This window comes from Eriocheir sinensis, chromosome 12 (assembly GCF_024679095.1).
Source record: "Eriocheir sinensis breed Jianghai 21 chromosome 12, ASM2467909v1, whole genome shotgun sequence".
NCBI lineage: Eukaryota > Metazoa > Arthropoda > Malacostraca > Decapoda > Varunidae > Eriocheir > Eriocheir sinensis.
The window spans coordinates 18,003,092-18,028,330 of record NC_066520.1 but is presented as its reverse complement, the minus strand read 5'-3'; the positions used below and the strand labels follow the sequence as shown (position 1 = coordinate 18,028,330).

At 44.9% G+C, this 25,239-nt stretch overlaps 3 protein-coding genes across 6 annotated transcripts; 1 reads left to right on the top strand and 2 right to left on the bottom strand.

Annotated features, from left to right (window-relative positions):
- Window positions 1-1,120: 1,120 nt before the first annotated feature.
- Window positions 1,121-3,358, bottom strand: LOC126997267 (uncharacterized). The gene is made up of 8 exons (XM_050858262.1): window positions 3,289-3,358; window positions 3,043-3,144; window positions 2,838-2,939; window positions 2,346-2,447; window positions 2,141-2,242; window positions 1,817-1,918; window positions 1,366-1,467; window positions 1,121-1,221 (listed from the first exon to the last, which is right to left on the bottom strand). Exons 1-8 carry the CDS (start codon window positions 3,356-3,358, stop codon window positions 1,121-1,123), a joined length of 783 nt encoding a protein of 260 aa, XP_050714219.1.
- Window positions 3,359-3,494: 136 nt separating this feature from the next.
- LOC126997266 (uncharacterized) lies at window positions 3,495-5,998 on the bottom strand. The gene is made up of 8 exons (XM_050858261.1): window positions 5,917-5,998; window positions 5,510-5,694; window positions 5,033-5,133; window positions 4,510-4,529; window positions 4,266-4,406; window positions 3,986-4,162; window positions 3,781-3,882; window positions 3,495-3,595 (listed from the first exon to the last, which is right to left on the bottom strand). The coding sequence occupies exons 1-8, from the start codon at window positions 5,996-5,998 to the stop codon at window positions 3,495-3,497; spliced, it is 909 nt and encodes a 302-aa protein (XP_050714218.1).
- A 3,820-nt stretch (window positions 5,999-9,818) lies between these two features.
- Window positions 9,819-23,061, top strand: LOC126997525 (uncharacterized). 4 transcript variants are annotated; one of them, XM_050858667.1, is made up of 19 exons: window positions 9,819-10,212; window positions 11,193-11,264; window positions 11,375-11,416; window positions 11,805-12,048; window positions 12,288-12,379; window positions 12,557-12,656; window positions 12,769-12,867; window positions 13,124-13,856; window positions 14,042-14,285; window positions 14,549-14,770; window positions 15,207-15,348; window positions 15,577-15,824; window positions 16,230-16,442; window positions 16,737-16,895; window positions 17,075-17,336; window positions 17,452-17,954; window positions 18,236-18,463; window positions 18,952-19,098; window positions 19,218-23,061. In XM_050858667.1, exons 1-19 carry the CDS (start codon window positions 9,955-9,957, stop codon window positions 19,368-19,370), a joined length of 4,161 nt encoding a protein of 1,386 aa, XP_050714624.1. In that variant the 5' UTR covers window positions 9,819-9,954; the 3' UTR covers window positions 19,371-23,061. The 4 variants fall into 4 exon arrangements, with proteins under 4 accessions (XP_050714624.1, XP_050714623.1, XP_050714622.1 ...); XM_050858666.1 differs by having other exon boundaries at window positions 9,820-10,212; window positions 16,740-16,895; window positions 18,212-18,463; XM_050858665.1 differs by having other exon boundaries at window positions 9,820-10,212; window positions 18,212-18,463.
- The last annotated feature ends 2,178 nt before the right edge of the window (window positions 23,062-25,239 follow it).

Below are 25,239 nucleotides of genomic sequence, written 5' to 3'. Positions count from 1 at the left end.
TATATATATATATATATATATATATATATATATATATATATATATATATATATATATATATATACATATATATATATATATATATATATATATATATATATATATATATATATATATATATATATATATATATATATATATATATATAGATATATATATATATATATATATATATATATATATATATATATATATATATATATATATATATATAGAAATATATATATATATATACATATATATATATATATATATATATATATATATGTATAACTATATATATATATATATATATATATATATATATATATATATATATATATATATATATATATATATATATATATATATATATATATATATATATATATATATATATATATATATATATATCCTGTGCAGTGGGGCCTGATGGTCGGCCCAAGGCTTCTTCCCGGTGGAGCCAGATGGTCGGCTCAGCCCGTTCTGGCGCAGGCGAATGTTTTATAGTGGCGCCATCTTGTGTTGGTTCATGCTGCTCCCCGGAACTCATCTTTGAGCCTCTCTTTGGAGAGGTTATCTAGAGCCCAGGTTGATGAGTGGTCTTCAGGCCAACATGTGGGTAGTCTTAGGCCACTCGGCGGTGACTGAAAAACCTCCGCTGTGCGGCGACCAGGATTCGAACCCGCGTCCATCCTGGAGCTCCTGAACGCGGGGCCGTCACGCTAACCACTTAGCCACCGCCTATATCTATCTATCTATCTATCTATCTATCTATCTATCTATCTATATATATATATATATATATATATATATATATATATATATATATATATATATATATATATATATATATGTGTGTGTGTGTGTGTGGTGTGTGTGTGTGTATGTGTGTGTGTGTGTGTAGCCGCCGTCGACGACATGGGCGGGATGAGTCAAGGTACCCTTGGGATGAGTGAAATGCTGACAACCCTTCCGGTGCGGGGTTTGAGGGCTTCTCAGGCACAGACACCGAATATGGAGTGCGGGGGCGTGTTTTTATGGCACGCCATAATGACGTCGGTTCGGGGGCTTGCTGCTGGGGCATGGGCTCCCATACATCCGTTGCGGAGCGTGCTGCTGGGGCACGGGCTCACATACATCAGTTGGGGGGCTTGCTGCTGGGGCATGGGCTCACATACATCCGTTGCGGGGTGTGCTGCTGGGGCACGGGCTCACATACATCCGTTGCGGGGTGTGCTGCTGGGGCATGGGCTCACATACATCCGTTGCGGGGTGTGCTGCTGGGGCATGGGCTCACATACATCCGTTGCGGGGTGTGCTGCTGGGGCATGGGCTCACATACATCCGTTGCGGGGTGTGCTGCTGGGGCACGGGCTCACATACATCCGTTGCGGGGTGTGCTGCTGGGGCATGGGCTCACATACATCCGTTGCGGAGCGTGCTGCTGGGGCATGGGCTCACATACATCCGTTGCGGGGTGTGCTGCTGGGGCATGGGCTCACATACATCCGTTGCGGGGTGTGCTGCTGGGGCACGGGCTCACATACATCCGTTGCGGAGCGTGCTGCTGGGGCATGGGCTCACATACATCCGTTGCGGGGTGTGCTGCTGGGGCACGGGCTCACATACATCCGTTGCGGGGCTTGCTGCTGGGGCACGGGCTCACATACATCCGTTGCGGAGCGTGCTGCTGGGGCATGGGCTCACATACATCCGTTGCGGAGCGTGCTGCTGGGGCACGGGCTCACATACATCCGTTGCGGAGCGTGCTGCTGGGGCACGGGCTCACATACATCCGTTGCGGGGTGTGCTGCTGGGGCATGGGCTCACATACATCCGTTGCGGAGCGTGCTGCTGGGGCACGGGCTCACATACATCCGTTGCGGGGTGTGCTGCTGGGGCATGGGCTCACATACATCCGTTGCGGGGTGTGCTGCTGGGGCATGGGCTCACATACATCAGTTGCGGGGTGTGCTGCTGGGGCACGGGCTCACATACATCAGTTGCGGGGAGTGCTGCTGGGGCACGGGCTCACATACATCCGTTGCGGTGTGTGCTGGGGCATGGGCTCACATACATCAGTTGCAGGCGTGCTGCTGGGGCATGGGCTCACATACATCCGTTGCGGCGCGTGCTGCTGGGGCACGGGCTCACATACATCCGTTGCGGGGTGTGCTGCTGGGGCACGGGCTCACATACATCCGTTGCGGAGCGTGCTGCTGGGGCATGGGCTCACATACATCAGTTGGGGGGCTTGCTGCTGGGGCATGGGCTCACATACATCAGTTGGGGGGCTTGCTGCTGGGGCACGGGCTCACATACATCAGTTGCGGGGTGTGCTGCTGGGGCACGGGCTCACATACATCCGTTGCGGAGCGTGCTGCTGGGGCATGGGCTCACATACATCAGTTGGGGGGCTTGCTGCTGGGGCACGGGCTCACATACATCCGTTGCGGAGCGTGCTGCTGGGGCATGGGCTCACATACATCAGTTGGGGGGCTTGCTGCTGGGGCATGGGCTCACATACATCAGTTGGGGGGCTTGCTGCTGGGGCATGGGCTCACATACATCAGTTGCGGGGCTTGCTGCTGGGGCATGGGCTCACAAACATCAGTTGGGGGGCTTGCTGCTGGGGCACGGGCTCACATACATCAGTTGGGGGGCTTGCTGCTGGGGCACGGGCTCACATACATCAGTTGGGGGGCTTGCTGCTGGGGCACGGGCTCACATACATCCGTTGCGGGGTGTGCTGCTGGGGCATGGGCTCACATACATCAGTTGGGGGGCTTGCTGCTGGGGCATGGGCTCACATACATCAGTTGGGGGGCTTGCTGCTGGGGCATGGGCTCACATACATCCGTTGCGGGGTGTGCTGCTGGGGCATGGGCTCACATACATCCGTTGCGGGGTGTGCTGCTGGGGCATGGGCTCACATACATCCGTTGCGGGGTGTGCTGCTGGGGCACGGGCTCACATACATCCGTTGCGGAGCGTGCTGCTGGGGCACGGGCTCACATACATCCGTTGCGGAGCGTGCTGCTGGGGCATGGGCTCACATACATCCGTTGCGGAGCGTGCTGCTGGGGCACGGGCTCACATACATCCGTTGCGGAGCGTGCTGCTGGGGCATGGGCTCACATACATCCGTTGCGGGGTGTGCTGCTGGGGCATGGGCTCACATACATCCGTTGCGGCGGGTGCTGCTGGGGCATGGGCTCACATACATCCGTTGCGGAGCGTGCTGCTGGGGCATGGGCTCACATACATCCGTTGCGGGGTGTGCTGCTGGGGCATGGGCTCACATACATCCGTTGCGGAGCGTGCTGCTGGGGCATGGGCTCACATACATCCGTTGCGGGGTGTGCTGCTGGGGCATGGGCTCACATACATCCGTTGCGGAGCGTGCTGCTGGGGCACGGGCTCACATACATCCGTTGCGGAGCGTGCTGCTGGGGCATGGGCTCACATACATCAGTTGGGGGGCTTGCTGCTGGGGCACGGGCTCACATACATCAGTTGGGGGGCTTGCTGCTGGGGCACGGGCTCACATACATCAGGTAGGGGGCTTGCTGCTGGGGCATGGGCTCACATACATCCGTTTCGGGGCGTGCTGCTGGGGCACGGGCTCACATACATCAGTTAGGGGGCTTGCTGCTGGGGCATGGGCTCACATACATCAGTTAGGGGGCTTGCTGCTGGGGCACGGGCTCACATACATCAGTTGGGGGGCTTGCTGCTGGGGCATGGGCTCACATACATCAGTTGGGGGGCGTGCTGCTGGGGCACGGGCTCACATACATCCGTTGCGGTGCGTGCTGCTGGGGCACGGGCTCACATACATCCGTTGCGGGGTGTGCTGCTGGGGCACGGGCTCACATACATCCGTTGGGGGGCTTGCTGCTGGGGCACGGGCTCACATACATCCGTTGGGGGGCTTGCTGCTGGGGCATGGGCTCACATACATCCGTTGCGGGGTGTGCTGCTGGGGCAAGGGCTCACATACATCCGTTTGGGGGCGTGCTGCTGGGGCATGGGCTCACATACATCCGTTGCAGGGTGTGCTGGGGCACGGGCTCATACATCCGTTGCGGAGTGTGCTGCTGGGGCATGGGCTCATACATCAGTTGCGGGGGGTGCTGCTGGGGCATGGGCTCACATACATCCGTTGGGGGGCTTGCTGCTGGGGCACGGGCTCACATACATCCGTTGCGGAGCGTGCTGCTGGGGCATGGGCTCACATACATCCGTTGCGGGGTGTGCTGCTGGGGCATGGGCTCACATACATCCGTTGGGGTGCGTGCTGCTGGGCACAGGCTCACATACATCCGTTGGGGGCGTGCTGCTGGGGCATGGGCTCACATACATCCGTTGCGGAGCGTGCTGCTGGGGCATGGGCTCACATACATCCGTTGCGGGGTGTGCTGCTGGGGCATGGGCTCACATACATCAGTTGGGGGGCTTGCTGCTGGGGCATGGGCTCACATACATCCGTTGCGGGGTGTGCTGCTGGGGCATGGGCTCACATACATCCGTTGCGGAGCGTGCTGCTGGGGCATGGGCTCACATACATCAGTTGGGGGGCTTGCTGCTGGGGCATGGGCTCACATACATCAGTTGGGGGGCTTGCTGCTGGGGCATGGGCTCACATACATCAGTTGGGGGGCTTGCTGGGGCACGGGCTCACATCCATCCGTTGGGGCGCTTGCTGCTGGGGCATGGGCTCACATACATCAGTTGGGGGGCTTGCTGCTGGGGCACGGGCTCACATACATCAGTTGGGGGCTTGCTGGGGCATGGGCTCACATACATCAGTTGGGGCTTGCTGCTGGGGCATGGGCTCACATACATCAGTTGGGGGGATTGCTGCTGGGGCATGGGCTCACATACATCAGTTGGGGGGTGTGCTGCTGGGGCATGGCTCACATACATCAGTTGCGGGGTGTGCTGCTGGGGCACGGGCTCACATACATCAGTTGCGGGGTGTGCTGCTGGGGCATGGGCTCACATACATCAGTTGGGGGGCTTGCTGCTGGGGCATGGGCTCACATACATCAGTTGCGGGGTGTGCTGCTGGGGCATGGGCTCACATGCATCAGTTGGGGGTGTGCTGCTGGGGCACGGGCTCACATACATCAGTTGCGGGGTGTGCTGCTGGGGCATGGGCTCACATACATCAGTTGCGGGGTGTGCTGCTGGGGCATGGGCTCACATACATCAGTTGGGGGGCTTGCTGCTGGGGCATGGGCTCACATACATCAGTTGGGGGGCTTGCTGCTGGGGCATGGGCTCATACATCAGTTGGGGGCTTGCTGGGGCATGGGCTCACATGCATCAGTTGGGGGGCTTGCTGCTGGGGCATGGGCTCACATACATCAGTTGGGGGGCTTGCTGGGGCATGGGCTCACATACATCAGTTGGGGGCTTGCTGCTGGGGCATGGGCTCACATACAGCAGTTGGGGGGATTGCTGCTGGGGCATGGGCTCACATACATCAGTTGGGGGGCTTGCTGCTGGGGCATGGGCTCACATGCATCAGTTGGGGGGCTTGCTGCTGGGGCATGGGCTCACATGCATCAGTTGGGGGCTTGCTGCTGGGGCATGGGCTCACATGCATCCGTTGGGGGGCGTGCTGCTGGGGCATGGGCTCACATACATCAGTTGGGGCTTGCTGCTGGGGCATGGGCTCACATACATCAGTTGCGGGGTGTGCTGCTGGGGCATGGGCTCACATACATCAGTTGCGGGGTGTGCTGCTGGGGCATGGGCTCACATGCATCAGTTGGGGGGCTTGCTGCTGGGGCATGGGCTCACATGCATCAGTTGGGGGGCTTGCTGCTGGGGCACGGGCTCACATGCATCAGTTGGGGGGCTTGCTGCTGGGGCACGGGCTCACATACATCAGTTGGGGGGCTTGCTGCTGGGGCACGGGCTCACATGCATCAGTTGGGGGCTTGCTGCTGGGGCTGCTGGGGCACGGGCTCACATACATCAGTTGCGGGGTGTGCTGCTGGGGCATGGGCTCACATACATCAGTTGGGGGGCTTGCTGCTGGGGCATGGGCTCACATACATCAGTTGGGGGGCTTGCTGCTGGGGCATGGGCTCACATACATCAGTTGGGGGGCTTGCTGCTGGGGCATGGGCTCACATACATCAGTTAGGGGGCTTGCTGCTGGGGCACGGGCTCACATACATCAGTTGGGGGGCTTGCTGCTGGGGCACGGGCTCACATACATCAGTTGGGGGGCTTGCTGCTGGGGCACGGGCTCACATGCATCAGTTGGGGGGCTTGCTGCTGGGGCATGGGCTCACATACATCAGTTGGGGGGCTTGCTGCTGGGGCAGGGGCTCACATGCATCAGTTAGGGGCATCAGTTGGGGCTTGCTGCTGGGGCACGGGCTCACATACATCAGTTGGGGGGCTTGCTGCTGGGGCATGGGCTCACATACATCAGTTGGGGGGATTGCTGCTACAAAATCTTTGTTATTATCCTAAAAACGAAACAATCTTAACACTGTGACCTTGTTGGATTGTCCAGTTATTTAATCAAATTCGTTTAAGGGTGGTGAGTGGCTGACATATGAGAGGAGGCGACAGGTGTCGAGTGTGTGTGGCGGGTGCGCACCCGCACCCGCCACCACCCCACTGGCTAGTTTCGCATGGAAATACTATAGGTGGTCTTCTGGACAGCATGTGGGTAGCCTTAGGTCACTCGGCGGTGACTGAAAAATCCCAGCTTGTGGCACCGGGCGGGGCGCGAACCTGCGTCGTCCTGGACGCGGCGCCGTCACGCTATCCACTCAGCCACCGCCTCCCCACACAGTAGCAGTTCGGTCATGTGTAGGGTTGCAAAGGGTGGGAAAGTTTCCGGAATATACATCAACAAAGAATTACCTCACTTTGTTGTATAGAAAGTCGTTAGTAAGGAAGAATATATGAATTTTCTGAGTCAAGACCTAAAGTAACTGGGGTTTCGTAAGGTTAGGTTAAGTTTAGGGTATCTTCAAACACATGATTGCCAGCACCTTGTGGTATAAATCGACAAAGAATGACCTCACTTAACTGTATAGAATTTCTCATAAGTAAGCACTAGTTAGACCTCATATCGATTATGCGGTTCAGTTTTGGTCACCCTGCTATAGAATGGATATCAAGATGTTAGAATCAGTACAGAGAAGGATGATAAAAATGATTCAGGGGCTGAGAAACTTGCCTTATGTGGATAGACTGAAGCATTTAAATCTACACTCTAGAAAGGCAAAGGTTGAACGGAGACCTGATCGAAGTTTATAAATGGATGAAGGGCTTTAATAAAGGGGATGTCAATAAGGTTTTGGTTGTTAAAGAACCAGGTAGGACACGTAGTACTGGATTTAAGTTAGATAAATTCAGATTCATCAAAGACATATAGGCAAGAATTGGTTTACCAATAGAGTGGTGGATGAATGGAATAGACTTGTCAGTCATGTTGTGGGTGCCAATACCATAGATACATTCAAGTAGAGGTTGGATAAATTCATGGATAGTGTCGAGGTAAGGTGGGGTTAGAATTACAGGCGCTGCCTTGTGTAGGCCAACCGGCCTTATGCGGACTCCTTACGTTCTTATGTTCTTATGTGATATATATATATATATATATATATATATATATATATATATATATATATATATATATATATATATATATATATATATATAAATGTTTATGTGTGTGTGTGTGTGTGTGTGTATACAGACGTGTCGCAGACAGCGACGCTACCGTTCTCCAGGATGAGCTTGACAGACTATATGATTGGGCGAGGAAGTGGCAGATGGAATTCAATGTCGGGAAGTGTAGCATTTTGAGCGTAGGTAGGAATAACCCCTTACACAATTACTCCTTAAATGACACTCCTCTAAGCAGGTCTGGGCGTGAGAGAGACTTAGGAGTCCTAGTGAGCGCTGACCTCCGTCCTAGGGCTCAATGCATTCAGGCTAAAAATCGGGCAAACAGAGTACTAGGTTTCATCTCAAGGAGCGTGAGCAATAGGAGCGCTGAAGTCATCCTCAAACTTTACTTAGCACTAGTTAGACCTCATCTCGATTATGCAGTTCAGTTCTGGTCCCCCTACTATAGAATGGATATCAAGATGTTAGAATCTGTACAGAGGAGGATGACAAAGATGATTCAGGGGGTGAGAAACTTGCCTTATGAAGACAGGCTGAAGCAGTTAAATCTACACTCTCTAGAAAGGCGAAGGGTGCGAGGAGACTTGATCGAAGTTTATAAATGGATGAAGGGATTTAATAAAGGGGATGTCAATAAAATTTTGAGAGTGAAAGAGCCAGGTAGGACGCGTGGAAATGGTTTTAAGTTAGACAAATTCAGATTCAACAAAGACATAGGTAAGAATTGGTTCACCAATTGAGTGGTGGACGAATGGAACAGGCTTGGGAGCCATGTTGTGGGTGCCAATACCATAGATACATTCAAGAAGAGGTTAGATAAAGCCATGGATGGTGAGGTAAGGTGGGGTTGAGTGTACAGGAGGTGTCTTGTATAGGCCAACCGGCCTCTTGCAGACTCCTTACGTTCTTATGTTCTTATGTTCTTATATATATATATATATATATATATATATATATATATATATATATATATATATATATATATATATATATATATATATATATATATATAACTTTCTCCAAGAGCGCCTCTAAACACTATTATCCTGCTGCGGGGCTAATGAGTAACCAGCAATCTCTAGTCATGTGACGGTGATCTTGCATGTGACGCAGACTTCGAAGGCGAACCACTTCACGCACTGTTGCCTAATGTATTGATATGGCTGTGGTAGGTCATGTGTTGTTATTTTTTTACCATTGATTGAAGTGGTTGCGTTCTGTCAAGCCTGGAGAGAGATTGTATCTATTTTCTTTCATTAAAATTATATGAATGATTGGACAGAGAATGACGAAATAGCTCGGAACTTTGCAAAGTGCAGTTTAATTAATTAATGATATGGTGCAATGTTGTGGTAGGCCATTTATATTTTGCTACTATTAATAGAGGTGGTTATACTATGTACTAACTAAAGACCAAGGAGTCTAGAGAGACAATGAAAAATCCTTGCCAAATACCTAGGACTTTTTAAATGGACGGGGCGGAGAGAGCTGGAAGGGGAGGGGATTTAAAGAGCCGTGACTCCTCCAACCATAACATTCCTCTAGGCCTGGCATAATGAAAAGAGGCGATTATGTGGAAGGAATCTTTGGGGAAAACACGCTAAGAGACCCATTTATTCTCTCTATTGCATTATCTTGAGCAATCTTATCTGGAGTCACATTGGCCCTTTGTTTGTTTACAGGGACCAGCTGAGGCGTCACCACCCGTCCGTATGCTGGCCCGGGCTTAGTCTTCCATTATTAACAGTCTTTCATTGGATATCCTGGGAAATCAATCCACTTACAGTACTAAATAACGTAAAACACCAACGTTGCAATGTGTATTTGGTGTAAAATCGTGATAAATCAGTGTTTCATGAGTTGGCAAAGTGTTACAATAATTCCTAGAAGGTCACAGTAGTTGATAAATTGACAATCATTGACAAAATAGTTAATATTCAATGCTATGATAACTGATGGAATAATTGGAAGTCAATGACACAATGCAGACGTGACATAAAACAGCTGATGTGAAGTGCAATGATATCATGAAACTTTTTATGGCTATCATCATTAAATGCAGGACAGCAGGTAGAGTCAGAAGAGTAATAAATAGAGTGAAACCGAAAAGTCTGTAACTCTAGCACACTTCAGACATAGATAATTGAAGATAAAGGCAATGAAGACAGAGGAGCGTACCCGAACACAGTCCTTCGGTAGTGGCGCCGCAGGTCGTGAGAGGAGGAAAGAGGAAAGACTGCAACTATTCTGCCTCCATATACCCGCAAACCCGCCCGTCCCCGCCTTTCCCCCACACATGTAGCGATGCACCCCAGGTCAGGCGGCGTGCCCAGGAAGGTGGTGGGCCGGAGCAAGGCGGTGGAGTGGAAGACATCGAGGAATGGCGGCTGTGACGAGGCGGCGCTAGGGTCAGCCTCCATGGCGAGCCTCGGCAGCACCACCACCTCGGGGACGGAGGCCGTGGTCTTCTCCATACAGTTCTACGGCAAGACCATTGGTGAGGTGGGGCTGCTGGACCAGGACCTGTCGGAGCTGGACTGGACCAAGTTTAAGTCGTACATCGTGAGTATCGTGCTGTCAGGGGCGCAGTGTTGGGGCAGGTTTACGTGAAGGTGACGTTGTGTCAAGGTGAAGAGTTGACGCTCATTTTCGCCCCAAGACGAGTCAGGGCGTTTTCCTCAATATATTCAATAGATTTAGAGGTAACAAGATTCAGGCTCGGAATTCTCAACAAATAAGGGTAAAACTACAAAACAACTACCCATCCACCACTCCAGCCCCCTACCCCTGAACACAAGCCTGGGGACCTGTGGAGAACCAGGTTTTTGGGGGGAAGGCAAAATCACTGAATAATGGGCTTTCAAAACCCAAATAAGTTAGCCAAACCTAATCCCATTAATTTATTCTAACAACCTAACAATCTTCTAACAGGGGGGGCCTTGCCCCTTTTTTGATCCCCCATTGAATCATTTTTGTATGAAATGGGTATAAAAATGAAGAGTACACTGAGATATTTAATGAAAAAAATGGTGTCAGTGCTGCAGAGCAAATTAGGAAAACTGGTTAAATACTGATTTCCTGTCAAAATTGTTAAGGCAACTTTCCCATTTTAAAATCTTAATTATCACTCCTATCATGATGCTCTGTCATCCCTATTGACCACATTGCTCTTCACCACAAGTATGCATGTATTGGCAATGCAAAGATAAGTTTATTTTAATTGTACCATCAAAATATGGACCAGTAATTACAATGACACCAGGCTGAAATTATCCTCAAGCTGTTTGGTTGATAATTCAGTTAGCATTAGGTTATCTTTGAATATATGACAGTATAAAAATCAGCAAAGAAAGATCTCATTTTGATCAATAGAAAAATCTCTTGATGGAGAGTGCATATATGAGTTTATCAAGTATATAGATAACTAGGAGTATTGGGTGAGGGTACTCAATTGATTTTACTATAAATTGCTGGCTGTCATGTGATTTGAGATATTAATTATATATTTATTTATTCATTTATTTAATAATCATATTCTTTAGTTTCAGAACTTGCTGAGTGTAAATCACCAGGAGAACATATGTGTCAGCTACAGTGATGATGAGGGAGATAAAGTAAGTGAGGACTAGCAATTAAGTACTGATAATAGGTGGCAGATCAGTTGTGCAAGCTTAGAGAGAGAGAGAGAGAATTTTATCCATATTCTTGTTGTTTTTCTTTTCAGCTCCCTATTGAGTCTGAGGAAGAGTACCGGGAGGCCTTGAAGGTGGGTGTATGAGTGTTTTCTGTGCTTCACGGTATTTGTTTTATCTATACAGTACAGGAGGCAGGTCAAAGGCACAAGAAAGAATTCAAATCGAGTGTCAAATTCGGTTATTGAAATGTCTTAGTGTTCCCATCCTGAAAGTATATAAGTCTTAGGATGGTAGAAATGCAGACTTAACAGTATAAAAAGTATCTACTCTGCAGAATTTTGTAGTAGAGTTTAGTTTGATAGACTATTCCTTGTACTAGAAGCAGAAAATTATGACTTGGATCTTCTCATACAGAATTCAGCTCAAGTGATTTACCATTTCATTATACACACAAGTTATGTTTGTAGGGGAGTTCTCGCTTCTCTCACATGTATAGTAAAGCAAGCACACTTCATCCAGGTGGCCAAAAAGAAGGCAGAGGCTCATGACAAACTGGTGTTGGACATTACACGCCAGGGCAGCCTCCCCACAGTGTTCTCCATTGTGTCATCGGGGATCAAGCGGGTTAGCTCCTCCCCACCTAAGGAAGGGGGGATCTCTTTCTTCAAGACTGCCTCACCACCCAAGGAGTCCACAAGTTTTGGGGGAAGGAGTAATGGACAGGACAAGAGAAGTTTCCCATCGTTGTTCTCCACTGACAGAGGTTAGTGTAGCACCCTAGATCTTGGAGGTTAGTTGTCATAAGCATGATCATCATTAGCCATTACTAGGTCCACTCAAGACATTACTTGGGCTGTGCATTTAGTGGGTCACTGTTCTTATGCCTTCATTACCATATCCATAAAGCTTAAAAAAATACCATCATATAGATTAGTTTTGCTTCAGTTTTAGAGATGAAGAAGATGTTTCAAGGCCTCACTCTAAATGATCTACCTCAAACAGGTGATGGAGAAGTTTCAGGTGGAGGAACGAGGCCCAAGGAGTCAGGGAGCCTCGACCAGCCTCCAAAATGGTTCACTACCTACATGAATAAGGTTAGTACTCTCTCCCACTGTTTGAGGCTGTTGTGTTTAATGATGCTATTTGTGTAATCACTTTTAAAGCTTTAAGAAGTAACTGTGATATGACTTAAATTTTGCATGCACCCTTATGTAAAAGTTTGAAGATTTTTTTTTTTTTTTTTTTTTGTGACACTGGCGCTGTTTTTTCAGTTCCGTGAAGACCTGTGTGAGGATGTGGTCACCAAACTGGCACATTTGATAAGGGAGGAATTGGCTATTGCTCCCAAGGATGATCAGGAGAAACCTCAAGGTAAGATGATATTGATGACACATTATTTATATTATTTCAGGAAGTTTTCCTTTAACAATTATTCATAGCTATTGTATTGCATTATAGTAAAATATTCTATCAATTGTTTCAGAATGTTCAGAAGGTAAAGGTAATGAATCACCCCTAGCCTTGGTTGCGTCCAGGACCCCAAGAGTAAAGAGTGACCTGCTGGACCATTCACAGCCTTTCGGTATGGCATAATCTTTTAGGCTGTAGATGATTTGGCATTCATTCTATTGAGTATTAAGACTTTCTGGTTTAAAAAGTGGAAATATGATAAGGTTACAAAGCTTATAAAAATATGACTGACTAACAGTTGTTTGAATTTACTTCTTGAACATCCGATGAGAGGCTTCAGTGTATTTATAACGTGTTTTCTTTTGATATTGATGTAACAGCAGCTTGGTCTAATAGCTATTATATATTTTTTTTCTGTTTCATTTCAGAATTTCCACAAGCTGAATTTAAACTTAGAACTTTAAACTCAAAACCAAAATTTACTTGCAAGAGTTTAATAAGGGCTGAGGGTGATGTACAGCAGGACAGTTCACTGCCAACACAACTCAAAGTCACTTGCCCTCCTGCTTACAATAATTTTTTGGCAGAAAGTGGCCACCTGAAAAATGACTCGGCAGCACCACTTGAACTCTATGTGGCCCGAAAGAATCAGAGAATATCAAGTCATCTTCAGAAGAGAAGTAGTTTCCAGCTCAAAAAAGGCTGCTTAAAGGAGAGAAGGTCTGGTATGGAGAAGTGTGCCAAGAAGAAAGAAGAAAATGCAAAAGACAATATTGAGATGAGAGGCATTGAACTTCAATTTAATAATCCCCAGAAGAAAAGCAGCTTCCAGATTACGTTTACAGAAGGGAAAGAGAGTTCAGATGAAAAAATACAAGATTTGGAGAGCCATTTCAAAAACAAGAATGGAGATGCAAAAGAGAACATGAAGGGCTCTGATGGTGGGGTCAAACGCAAAAAAAGTGGAAAGGATGAGGATAAGGTCACCAAGTGGCTTGAGAGGATGGAGGAGAAGATGGCTAAGAAACAAGGAAAGATGGAAGAAAGATTTTCAAAGAAGCATGAAAAGTTGGAGGAAAGACTCATGAAAAAACAAGAAAAACTAACTGAGAGATTAAAGAAACAGCAAGAAAAAGCTGAGAAGAGAAAATCAACCAGCAAGTAAGTCAAATTTTTGAAGTGGGAAGCTCATTCATTTTAGGTGTTGCTGGCAAGATATGCTGTAGGAAAAATATTTTGAGAAATTAATGAAGAAAAGATAATAATTTCATGCATGGTGTTGAAAATGTGGATAGGGAGACAGACATACATGTTACCAGTCTAAAAGTTAAAGTATACACTCTCAGTTGCAGCCGGCTTCTAGAGATAGAGAAGAGCAGCCGTACTCAGGGGAAGGTGTTGGCCAAGATGGAGGGTCTGAGGAAGAAACAAGCTTGCACTCCCGAGGAGCTCAGCAAACTGCGCAAGGTTGTGGACAAGCATCACCGAGCAGCAGACAAGCATGGTGATGGGACCCTGGCTGAGCAGAGGTACCTGAGACGCTCTGATCGGAAGGCCGGGAAATCCAGGAAAATAGATATTGATCGGAAGGTATGCACAGCCTCTTTTTGTGTTTATATTCTGAAATATTATGCTTGTCTTCCATCCCAAAAGTTCAGAACAAAGCCATATCCAGTAGCAACTCAGTTAATTATTGAATATTTATCTGACTGCATATTTTAACGCATTTTTTCTTCTTTTGAATGTAATTAATAAAGCTTTGAACTTGTGAAGTATGAAATAAGTCTGAACCGTCATAGCTTAAAAGTAAATCTGTCTCTAGGATATGTCTAACATTCTTTTTATCTGGACAGGCTTACCCTGTAGATGCATCCCTCCTGCACAAGGCTCTCTTGGAGTTGGAGGCTCTAGCTGAGGACTCCCCAACTGAGAGTCACAAGTCTGCCATCCTGGGCTATAATGCTTTCTATGTTAAAGACATCACCTACCCAGATGGGTCTCAGGTACCACCGGGAGCCCAGTTTGTGAAGACCTGGAGGGTGCTGAACTCTGGAGTGATGCCTTGGAATGAAAAGGTAAGATTTTTTGTATACCAATTTGTAATTTTGAGAGAAAACATTGACAAACTAGTTTCAGTATACTATAATCAGATAGATGCATATATTTGCTTTGTTATATGTCATTAGTGTACATAGACAGAAATTAACCCGGTAGCAGCGACGGGCCAAATTTGTGGCTTCACCGTGTAGCAGCGATGGGCCAAATTTGTGCCATGATTTTTACCCCCCAAAATAGATGATACATAATCTGATCAGAAATGCTTTGATATATATTATGAAATGGTTTGTGTGAGGGGTGATTTTTTCTCATTTTTCTCGCATGAAGGGACCATTAAGAAACATGATCCCCGCTGCTACCGGGTTAAAGAAACGTTTGATTAAAGCTTTGGATGCATTTTCAAAACTTGATGGAGAACTGGAATCCACTTTGTTCATACATTTTTATACACAGACTGAGGTGTGTAAGTGGACTCAGGTGCAGTTCCAAGGCTCGCCTGTAGACTGGAAGCTGAAACCCCTGGAGAAGAAGGTGGTGTGCCCTCCCCTGAAACCTGGCGAGTGTGGAAACATCTCCATCACCTTCATTGCACCGGGTGAGTGCCACAAGCTTGGACTTTCCCAGGTGAAGCTGAAATATGTAACATGAATGGAAGTCTTTCACTTCAAGATTGTTCCTCAGCTTATAAATGAGAAATCAAATTCTAGCATCACAGAGATGACAGTTTACTTTTCATGCAGCTTTATGGATAGTGCTGGGCTATATTTGTATGAGCAATGAAAATTCTCGAGGTCATTATGACAAAATTGCCCTTTTGATTCAGATGAGCCTGGCTGGTATGCCACCCACTGGAGGTTCTGTCAGCAAGGCCGTGTGTTTGGAAACCAGATTTGGTGTGCTGTGTACGTCACCAGCAACGCAAACTCTGACACTGAGAGCCAGACAAAGGTTGCTGTTGATAAGTCAGACTCTGATGGAGCTCTGGGAGCAGAGGGAACAAGCACTGAAGAAGAAAATGAAGAAAAGGAGTGTGAAGAACAGTCATCCTCTGACGAACAATCTTCAGAAGAGGTAAGTGGGGATGAAACAGTGAGAAAGTTAGTGTCGGGGTAAGCTTAGAATGACTTTTAGTCATTCATTGAAAAGTTAATGTAAAGAGAATGGATAGGATCAGGAGGTTAAAGGGACTGATTACTGAAAGACTAAAAGGAAGGAGAAGTAAAGCATGAATAGTAATTGAAAAAATTACAGAAACAGTTTGTGAAAAGGTGATTAGATAAGGAGGAAGGCACATGAAATAAGCATGAAAAGTGAGAGGTTTAGTGATCAGTCAGTGTGTGAGTTTTGTCCTTTGGAAATATTTTTATTGTTTTGGGATGTCTTTCCTCCTGACCCTGGCTCCACTTTTTCATGTGGGATTCTAATCGTAATAAGGAAAGCTGGTGGTACTGGATGACAAAAATACCCCATTTTCAGGATGTACCAAACTTTATGGATGCCGCAAAGGATGTGCATGACACAGAAAATGCCACAGCAGAAGGTTCAGCTAATGCAACATCTGATGACATCCCTGATCTTGAAGCTGAGCCTGACTCAAATGAGGGGGAGGCGAGTCAGCAGTCAGAGTACGAAGTTGGCATCATTGAAAACTACTATGATGCGGAGGATTCCACAGAGGAAGATACCCAGGTAATAGAATGTATCACTTTGTTAATGGTTGTTACTTGCCAGTTTTAACAAAAGGGTCAAAATATCTTTTTATTTATTTATTTTTTAAATTTTTTTTACAACAAAGGAGACGGCTCAAGGGCAACAAAAAGAGCGTAGAAGAAAAGCCCGCTACTCACCCATACAGGAAGCTGTATAATCATCAATGTCAAGATTATGGAACACTTTGGTATTTTTGTAACTATACCTGATGTCGTAGTCTTCCTCAAACTATATACCTATATCTATCTATCTATCTGTCTGTCCATTACCCAGAAGTGTGTGGATACATCAGACCAAGAGAGTGCCAATGATCTTGAAGCTACAGCAGAACCCAACAAGGATCTGATATCATTTGAAGAGGAAGCAGAACTTATCCCTTCAGGATCAGCTCTAAATGAGGCACACAGCGATTCAGTGGTAGTTCATTCAGTGGTACGCATCTTTTCATTACTTTAACATGATATTAGATTGACAGGTTGCGTTTCTCATTAAATTTTTTTGTCTAAGGAATTTTGTAAAGGTCTTGATTTTTATTATTATATTTTTATTGGCCTTCATATTCTTTACAAGCCACTGACATAAATGACAAATTATTACCACTTTTATTTCAGATGCCACTGAAAGACATGGCAAGAGAGTCTGTAGATACCTTGAACTTCCTGAAGGATTCTGTTGTAGTGCAGAATGAAGACAAGTCTCAAGACCCCGTGGAGGGCGATGCTCTGGATGAACTGAGCTTCTCTAGCGGCTCATTCTCTGATCTGGACTCTGAAGACCAAGCCATTTTGAATGAGTCTGATACTGATATTTCTGACCAAGATTATTTTGTTGTGACCATGCCTGAGTGTTTTGACCTGACGCTTCCATATTCAAGTGAGTTCTGCTGGCATAGATGATTTTTTATTTTATCGGCTGCGGTAACATATGACTCTGTACTATTTTAACTCTGCGCCTGTCTTATAATTTCCATTATGTTTTGGTCTGACAGGTGTTGCTGAGTCCAGCCAACAGAATGCACCACACGGCATAACAAACAGCATTCCGGAAGCTGAGCGCCCTGACTCTCCAGATTTCTTGACTGCAGATGAAGACGACCGAGCAACAACAGCTGCCAACAAGAAATACCAGGAAGAATCAGCAACCAGAACCAGGAGCACTGCTGATGACAATGAAGCCAGTAGCCATTCTGGATCTGTACTGGAAAATGCCCGGACAACTGATGCAGAGGAGAGACACCAGGGTACCCAGGGCTCAAGGAGTAGTGGTAACAGCATGCCCTCCCTTCCCCTTCCTCCCACTGAAACAAGGGGCTTCATGGATATTCCCCCGGAGGCCTTGCGAACAAACTTGGCTATCAATTTGTACAAAGAAAATTCAACACGACCTGATGCAGAACAACAGCTGAAGCATCAGGAGTCAGGCCGGGCTAACTGGGGCCTGGGAGCAGAGGAACGGCAGGAGGTTGTCTGTGAGCAGCCGGTCTCAGCTCAGGTAAGACATGGCTATTCTTTTCATCCTTGGGTATTTGTCATCAATGTCTGTTGCTGGTTTTGGAAGTACACTCATAGAATTTGAATATTATAAAACTGGCAAGTCAAATTTCCACACTTTTGGTTTTCTAGTCCTTGCTTTAGCCTCCCTACATTGCCTGTGAGTTAAACATCGTAAGAAGCTTTTTACATGTAGAGTGACAATACGAAACAAGTACAACATCTCCAGTGTAAACATGGATATATTCCCCTTCTAAGATGAAGACTGGAGCATCCCCACAGAGCCAGTCCAAGCCATCTCCCTCTGCTGGTGGTATGCCAGAGAGTAATACAAGTCAGAGAGCAGCAGTAGGAAACACGCCTGAGCAAGCAAGTGTTGACGGCGCCGCTGCAGCTCTCCCTGATGAACGGGCAAGCATCATCCCGGACGAGTTGGTGAGCATCATTCCTGAAGACCTTGTGCGTGGTGTTTGGAACACGGCGCGTACCTTCATCACCCTCATCAACCAGGTGAATGCAAATATAGGTGATTTATAAAGGGTTCTAGAGATGGGGGTAGATATAGGTGGTAAGGGTGGTAGTATCAATGGTGGTACTTTTTGTTTTTATGATATTGTTGGTTATCTGTCTGCTTCATAGTTATTTGTCTGCTTGATCTCTGATTTTCTGTGAGACATTATTCAGTGATGGTGTCTGTTTTATTAATAGATAATAAATCTTGTTGCTGCTTGAACAGTAGGTAGTTCTGATAATATGAAGTGTGGCCCATTTCAACCATGTCATGTATCATATTTCCTTATATTTCATCAGGGGATCTTTTTTCACTAGATCCTTTTCCTCCTTTTGTTGTATTTGGTCTCATGACTGAGACTTTTCAGACCCCACTTCGTGTGCAGAAAACAGAATCACTGAGTTTAAGTAAATGAAATATAACAATAATAATTCTAGAATCAGACAAGGCACTGGACTGAGAGATTAATAAATATGTTCTTCTCCAGGAAATGCATTCCCCCTCTGCTAATGGTCCAGCAAGCGTTGGTGATGGTGAGGGTGCCGCTGCGAGTCCCACCCCCCCATGCCCCACCCAGGAGCCTCCCCAGAAAGAAGAAAGAAGGAAAGAATCACCCCAGGCAGCCACACCAGAGGTAAAGAATCTTGATAAACCAGTCAGCTACATTACCAGAGATGAATGCTTGTTGTTGTTGCATGTAAGTATATAATTGCTCTTTCTTTTCTCTCCTCTGACAACCTATCCTCCTTGCAGGCAGGGGAGGAGCCACCAAGCCTTCCACCACCACTTCAGCAGCTGGCAGACATGGGCTTCAGCAACCATGAAATGAATCAGTGCCTGCTCACCAAGTACAACAATGACGTGGCTTGTGCTGTGGCTGAGCTCATTGTTCTCAACTGTCAGTGAGGCGGATGCTGTATTGCTCCTCTGTCCATAGTGTCATCCAGGGGTGGTGACATTGCAATATTACCCTCTTATCACTAAAGGTTTTAGCGCAGATGAAGCACCAGTTTTAGCGAAGCACTTCTGGTGAGCATTATATATTTCATACTGATGAAGTGCAAGTCTAACAGGTATATTTTGCTTGTCTGAGTAGAAGTTAGTGTTATATATTATGAATATATATAGTATTGGTCCTACATGCAGGTTCAGTCAGAATAATCATTTTACATCTTCATAGTGATCATCGTTATCATTATCATCATCAGCTACATCAGAAATTTCATTTTTCGTAGCAGCCAGGGTGGGAGTCCAGACTCATGTAATCGTTGAGAGAGGTCTTCAGAGCAGAATAGATTGCACACACACACATGTGAGGAGTCTAGAGCTCGAGGGGCGAACATGCCATCATGGGGGATTTTGAGTTTTCGTCTGTTTCCGCTAGATGGAAGCACTGTGCAACCTTCTGTGAACGTGAAAATGGGAAATTGGTCTCTATGGCCCAGTAGAAGGGTGGTGAGGGTAGCGTGTTTTTGCTTGTCTGCAGAGTGTATGAAGTCATCTGTATCAGGGCTCTTAGAGTGCAGAGCACTAGTAAACCTCATAAAACACCTAAATATGGAAATTTTGTTTTGAAATTTTTAACTGGCTGTTAGTTACATCATGTTCTCTTAATTTCCGAGTTTGGATTAAATCGGATAATAAAGATGCATTAATAAAAAACACCCATACGTGTTTGTTTGTGTTTTTTTTTAATAATTAACACAATTTCACACAAACACTGATTCCATCAAATTTGTTTAGCTGAAAACTTTCTATTGATGTATGGTGATATTGCTATGTGTGTTTTTCATTATGTTTTTGCTATGCCTGACTTTGAAGGCCTTTATCTCAAAACAAGGTAATTGGCTTGTTCACCCCTTGAGCAATAGACGCCTCATATACACTCACATTTATCCAGGGATGGAAGTGAAAGCATGAGGTGCTTGATATACATCATCCTTGGGAGGAAATAGTTCATCCTTAGGATCACCAGAATGTTTGGTGAAAAGTCTGAGACAAGATTTAGTAAGTTGTGATTTCTTTTTATGTTTGAGGAAAGCACTGGGAGTAAGAATCAAGTAGAATACCTTAGTTTGCCAAGTAACATGTGGAGCAGAGGCACAAGGAGCCAGTGGTAAGAGTAGCACGGATGTTGACCAGCCTCTGTTTGTAGGGTGGTTGTGTAATGGCTGTCGTTGATGAAAGAGTTTAGTGTGTCTCTTAGTTTATCTTTGAAGTGGGTTGTAGTATGATAATAGTTGACTAACATGAGTACTTTACCCAAGCATTGCAGACTTTAAATAAGTGTGGATCAGTGTTACATGTTCATAATCATTTGAATTTTTTCATGGTTTCAGGCAAACTGATATCTTATATATAGATGAAAATACTTTTAGGATGTGATAAGGTAGTAGCATTTATGCCTGCCTCATAGTTTTAGAAAGAAACTGAATCTCGTTTAGTTTACGTATATGAATTATGTATGTTTTCTCTATGTATGACAGGTTATATATTTTTTAGCCAGTTTATGAATATTAATGGAAGATGTTGACTATGTGGTGATTTCACTGTCTTAGGTAAGTTCTGGATCTCTTTGCTTTGATTTTTTTATTTAGAGTAAATGAGGTGACTGGGTCCAAAGGATAACCATGCTGAGGATGTGTGTGAAAGTCATATTTGTCAAAGACTGAGTATGACCATGTCCCTTGCCCCCTCTCAGCCACCTTTCCATAGTCCTCCCAGGTGTATTGAAGGGTCAAGGTGAGCCCATGTTGTTGGTGTGCTAATACACTAGTGCATTACTTATGGACAGCATCACCAACATATAAGAGAACAGATGAACAATGGAAAGTTTCTTGGAGACAAAATACAATTTCCCAAACATTTACAAAAAATCTGAAATTCTTTTATAGTCTTTGCCAGCATCTTGCATGTTGCAGATGGACTTTTATATTGGTCAAGGCCAGAAATTTGGATATATCATAAATTGAGGACATTTTCTAACAATCCAGTAGTTGATGTGGATAATTCTTCTCATCCAACTAACTGCATTTTATTTTTTGTTGCAGTCATGTTAATCTGTAGGATGATTTATGTTCCATGACTGCCTGAAGTTTCTTATGGGATGGTTGAACAAATTATTGACTGACTGAAGGAAGAAGTGAGTATTAGTTGTTCATTTGAATATATTTGCTGGATATTTTCTGCAGCACCAGAGTAACTGCAAGATAAATAGGCACACAACTAACCTAAAATTAATCACCAGGTTTTTGTAGTTTGACTTTCAGAATTTTTAAGTTTCACAAGATAAAATCATATATTTGTGTGCTTCTGATAATTTTTAGGTTATATAGTTTTATGTAGTGAGAGTGGTAAGTCTTTGCACATGCCTTTCATTGACAGGTGGCTCAAGTCAGCTACCTGTGAGCCAAGGCATAAAGACAGCTCCCATTAGTTTCTGGCTAGTCGGGTGAGGTGTTAAAAGGTACTCAAGGAACTGCTGAGGAAGGATCTTGGGAATGATAGAATGGCATCTTTGTACTTTGTGTGGTTGGGTGTATGTGTGTGCTTGCATACGTGTGTTATCCGTTGCGGTTTTGAATGGCAAGATCAACATGGGGCCAAGACAAGTCCTCTGGTGATCAAATTGAAAACACAAAATGCAGTCGTGCTGATTTTTTTGTTGTTGTTGCATTTACTTTTGTTCCTCGATAATTTATTTGATCCTTTTACAGGTAAGGAATATTTAATGATAGAAGTGATGCTGTGGGTGTTTCCATTCTGAGCAATGTGCACCCCAGCATTGTGTAACATTTTATTTGATTTTATATTGATATTTATTTGCAGATATCTTCAGTAATTGTAGAATGTAATTTTAGGAGGAATATAAGCACAGAAATTGTTCTCCATACACACACACACACACACACACACACACACACACAGAAGAAATAAAAGTGGTACAGGGACTACATTAATACTTATCATAAAATGTGTGTGATGTTTTGCCATGAAGCCATTTCAATGCAAAATTATTATTATTATTATTATTATTATTATTATTATTATTATTATTATTATTATTATTATTATTATTATCATCATTATTATCAGCCCATTTTTATTACAATTACTACTTATTAATGTAACTTTAAGCAAGCACAAATGTACTTGGAGAAGAATGTAGTGTTAGTATTAATGATGTATTTTACTTTTTGAAGCGGAGGTTAAGCCTTGCACAGGAAGTAGCACTGTCCACACTCTTGTTTTCAGCTTCGTTAATAGTAGTTTCGGTATTCATCTAACACCTTCTAGGTTACCTGAGGCTTTATACCACTAAAAAGTAGTCGGCAACTAGTTTGTGTTGTTTGGTCATAAAAATTTTCAGTTTTTGTGTTACTTTTGTATGCATTCATCATGCTAAAAGCAAGATTAAGGAACACACTCATTGATATTTAACATGCATCATGTCTTGGTAAATGAGTCATAGGGACAACCCACCTTGTTGGCAGTGCATCAGGTGGTCCCACCCAAGAGGTGTATCAAGTACTGACTAATATATTAAAAAGGAAATATTCAAACATATATTATGCTATGTAATAAAAGATGTAAAATATTTCATGTTCTCTTATCCTGCAAAACGTATCAGAAGAAATAGACAACTAAGGGTGTGAGTGACATTAAGGAGTACACTAACAAATTGGAATCCTATCACCAGCGTCTTGCAAGAAAGTCTACTGACACTTTGTGGCGCATAGAAAAATGCAAAAGTGCTACAAAGTAATCAGAGAGTTTTATATATGTCTATCCAAGAAAGAAGAGGGATATTTCTGAATGAGAGGCAGAATGGGTTCCTCTAGTAGTATGCAGACAGAAAACTTGGTGGAGAGGCATAAATCAGACCATTGTCAGAGTATGATGACAGTAGAAAGAAGTGGAGAGAATTACAGGCCACATTAACCTTTCTGTTTAGGTTACATAGAATTACATAGAAAATCAGACCACACAGACCCCATGGTCCAGACTAGGTAGTCTGTCCTTAAACCTAAGTGAATCTACACTAATCAGATGGCTCCAAAACGTTGCTTTTCTACTCTAGTTAATATTAAGTTCAAGGAAGTGACAGTCAAGCTTGTTTTTAAAGGAGTCAATCATGTTACACTGGATCACTGATGGTGGGAGCTTATTCCATTCTCGCACTACAATGTTGGTGAAGAAAAATTTGGCGCAGTCTGAATTTACTTGTCTACATTTGAGTTTTATGCCATTGTTCCTCGTTCGCAAAGTGTCATCGATTATAAACAATTTTGTTCTGTCTACATTCGTGAAACCATTAAGTATTTTAAAACATTCGATCAGTTTTCCTCGGAGGTGACGTTTCTCAAGAGAGAACATGTTAAGGGTGGAAAACCTTTCTTCGTAGGATTTGTTGCGCAAGGAAGGGATCATTTTTGTTGCCCGACACTGAGCACCTTCTAATTTAGCAATGTCCTTTGCATGGTGAGGAGACCAAAATTGTACTGCATATTCCAAGTGGGGTCTGACTAAGCTATTGTAGAGCGGAAGTATTACATCTTTATTCTTGAATAAAAAGTTTCTTTTAATGAAGCCCAACATTCTGTTCGCTTTATTTGCTGCATTGATGTGAGAATTTGAGGTTTGACGCGATTTTGACCCCCAGGTCCTTAATGCAATGCACGCTTGTGAGTTTAACGCCGCGCATTTCGTAATTGAACTTCTTATTTCTTGTTCCAACTTGAAGGACCTGGCACTGTCCACGTTAAAGGGCATCTCCCATCTATCTGATCAAGCTGGAATTTTGTGCAAATCCTCTTGGAGGCTTTGCCTGTCTTCGTCAGTGAGAACCGAGTTACTTTGTGTCATCTGCAAATTTACTAATGCGATTATTAAGTCCAACGTCCATGTCGTTGATGTAAATAATGAAGAGAACTGGGCCAAGAACCGAGCCCTGAGGGACGTCACTAGTGACTGGCGCCCACTCTGAGTTAAATCCGTCAATCACCACTCTTTGTTGTCTGTTGCTCAACCAATTCGCGATCCATTGGTTTACTTGACTGTCAATACCTATTTGCTTTAATTTCTAAAGTAATTTATGATGTGGGACTTTATCAAATGCTTTCTGGAAATCAAGATAGACTACGTCCAATGATTTGGTTACGTCATAAACTGAGAAGAGGTCGTTATAAAAGGTCAATAGGTTTGATAGGCAGGATCTTTTGTTACGGAAGCCATGTTGTGAATCCCCAATTAATGAGTGGCTTTCAAGGTAACTCACAGTTTTGTCTCTAATTATGCTCTCAAGTAGCTCACCTACAATTGAAGTTAGACTAATGGGTCGGCGGTGGTTACCTGGTATTTTTTTGTCTCCTTTCTTAAAAATCGGTGTCACGTTAGCCTTTTTCCAATCCGAAGGGACGATGCCTTGTCGCAAGGACATATTGAATACGGTTGTGAAATTGTGGTTACTGAAGTGACAGCCTCTGGCAGAGGATGCCTTTTGCACAATTTTTCTACATTAAAGGAGGCTCAAGCTGTATGGAAAAAAATCACAAGGTCTCATTTGCCACCATGATCCTCTGACAATTTATGCCAAAGTTTTACAAGCTTACGGAGGGCCAGGTGGCTTGGTGGGTATGGTGCTTGCCCTGCTTGATCCCAGCATGGCAGCTCGTAGGTGAAAGATGCACCGTTCTCTTGTCACCCCAGCAGAGCCCAGTGGTCTTATCTACCTAGCTCAGGAGGATTCTTTAATCACCAATGCTTTACAAGCAAT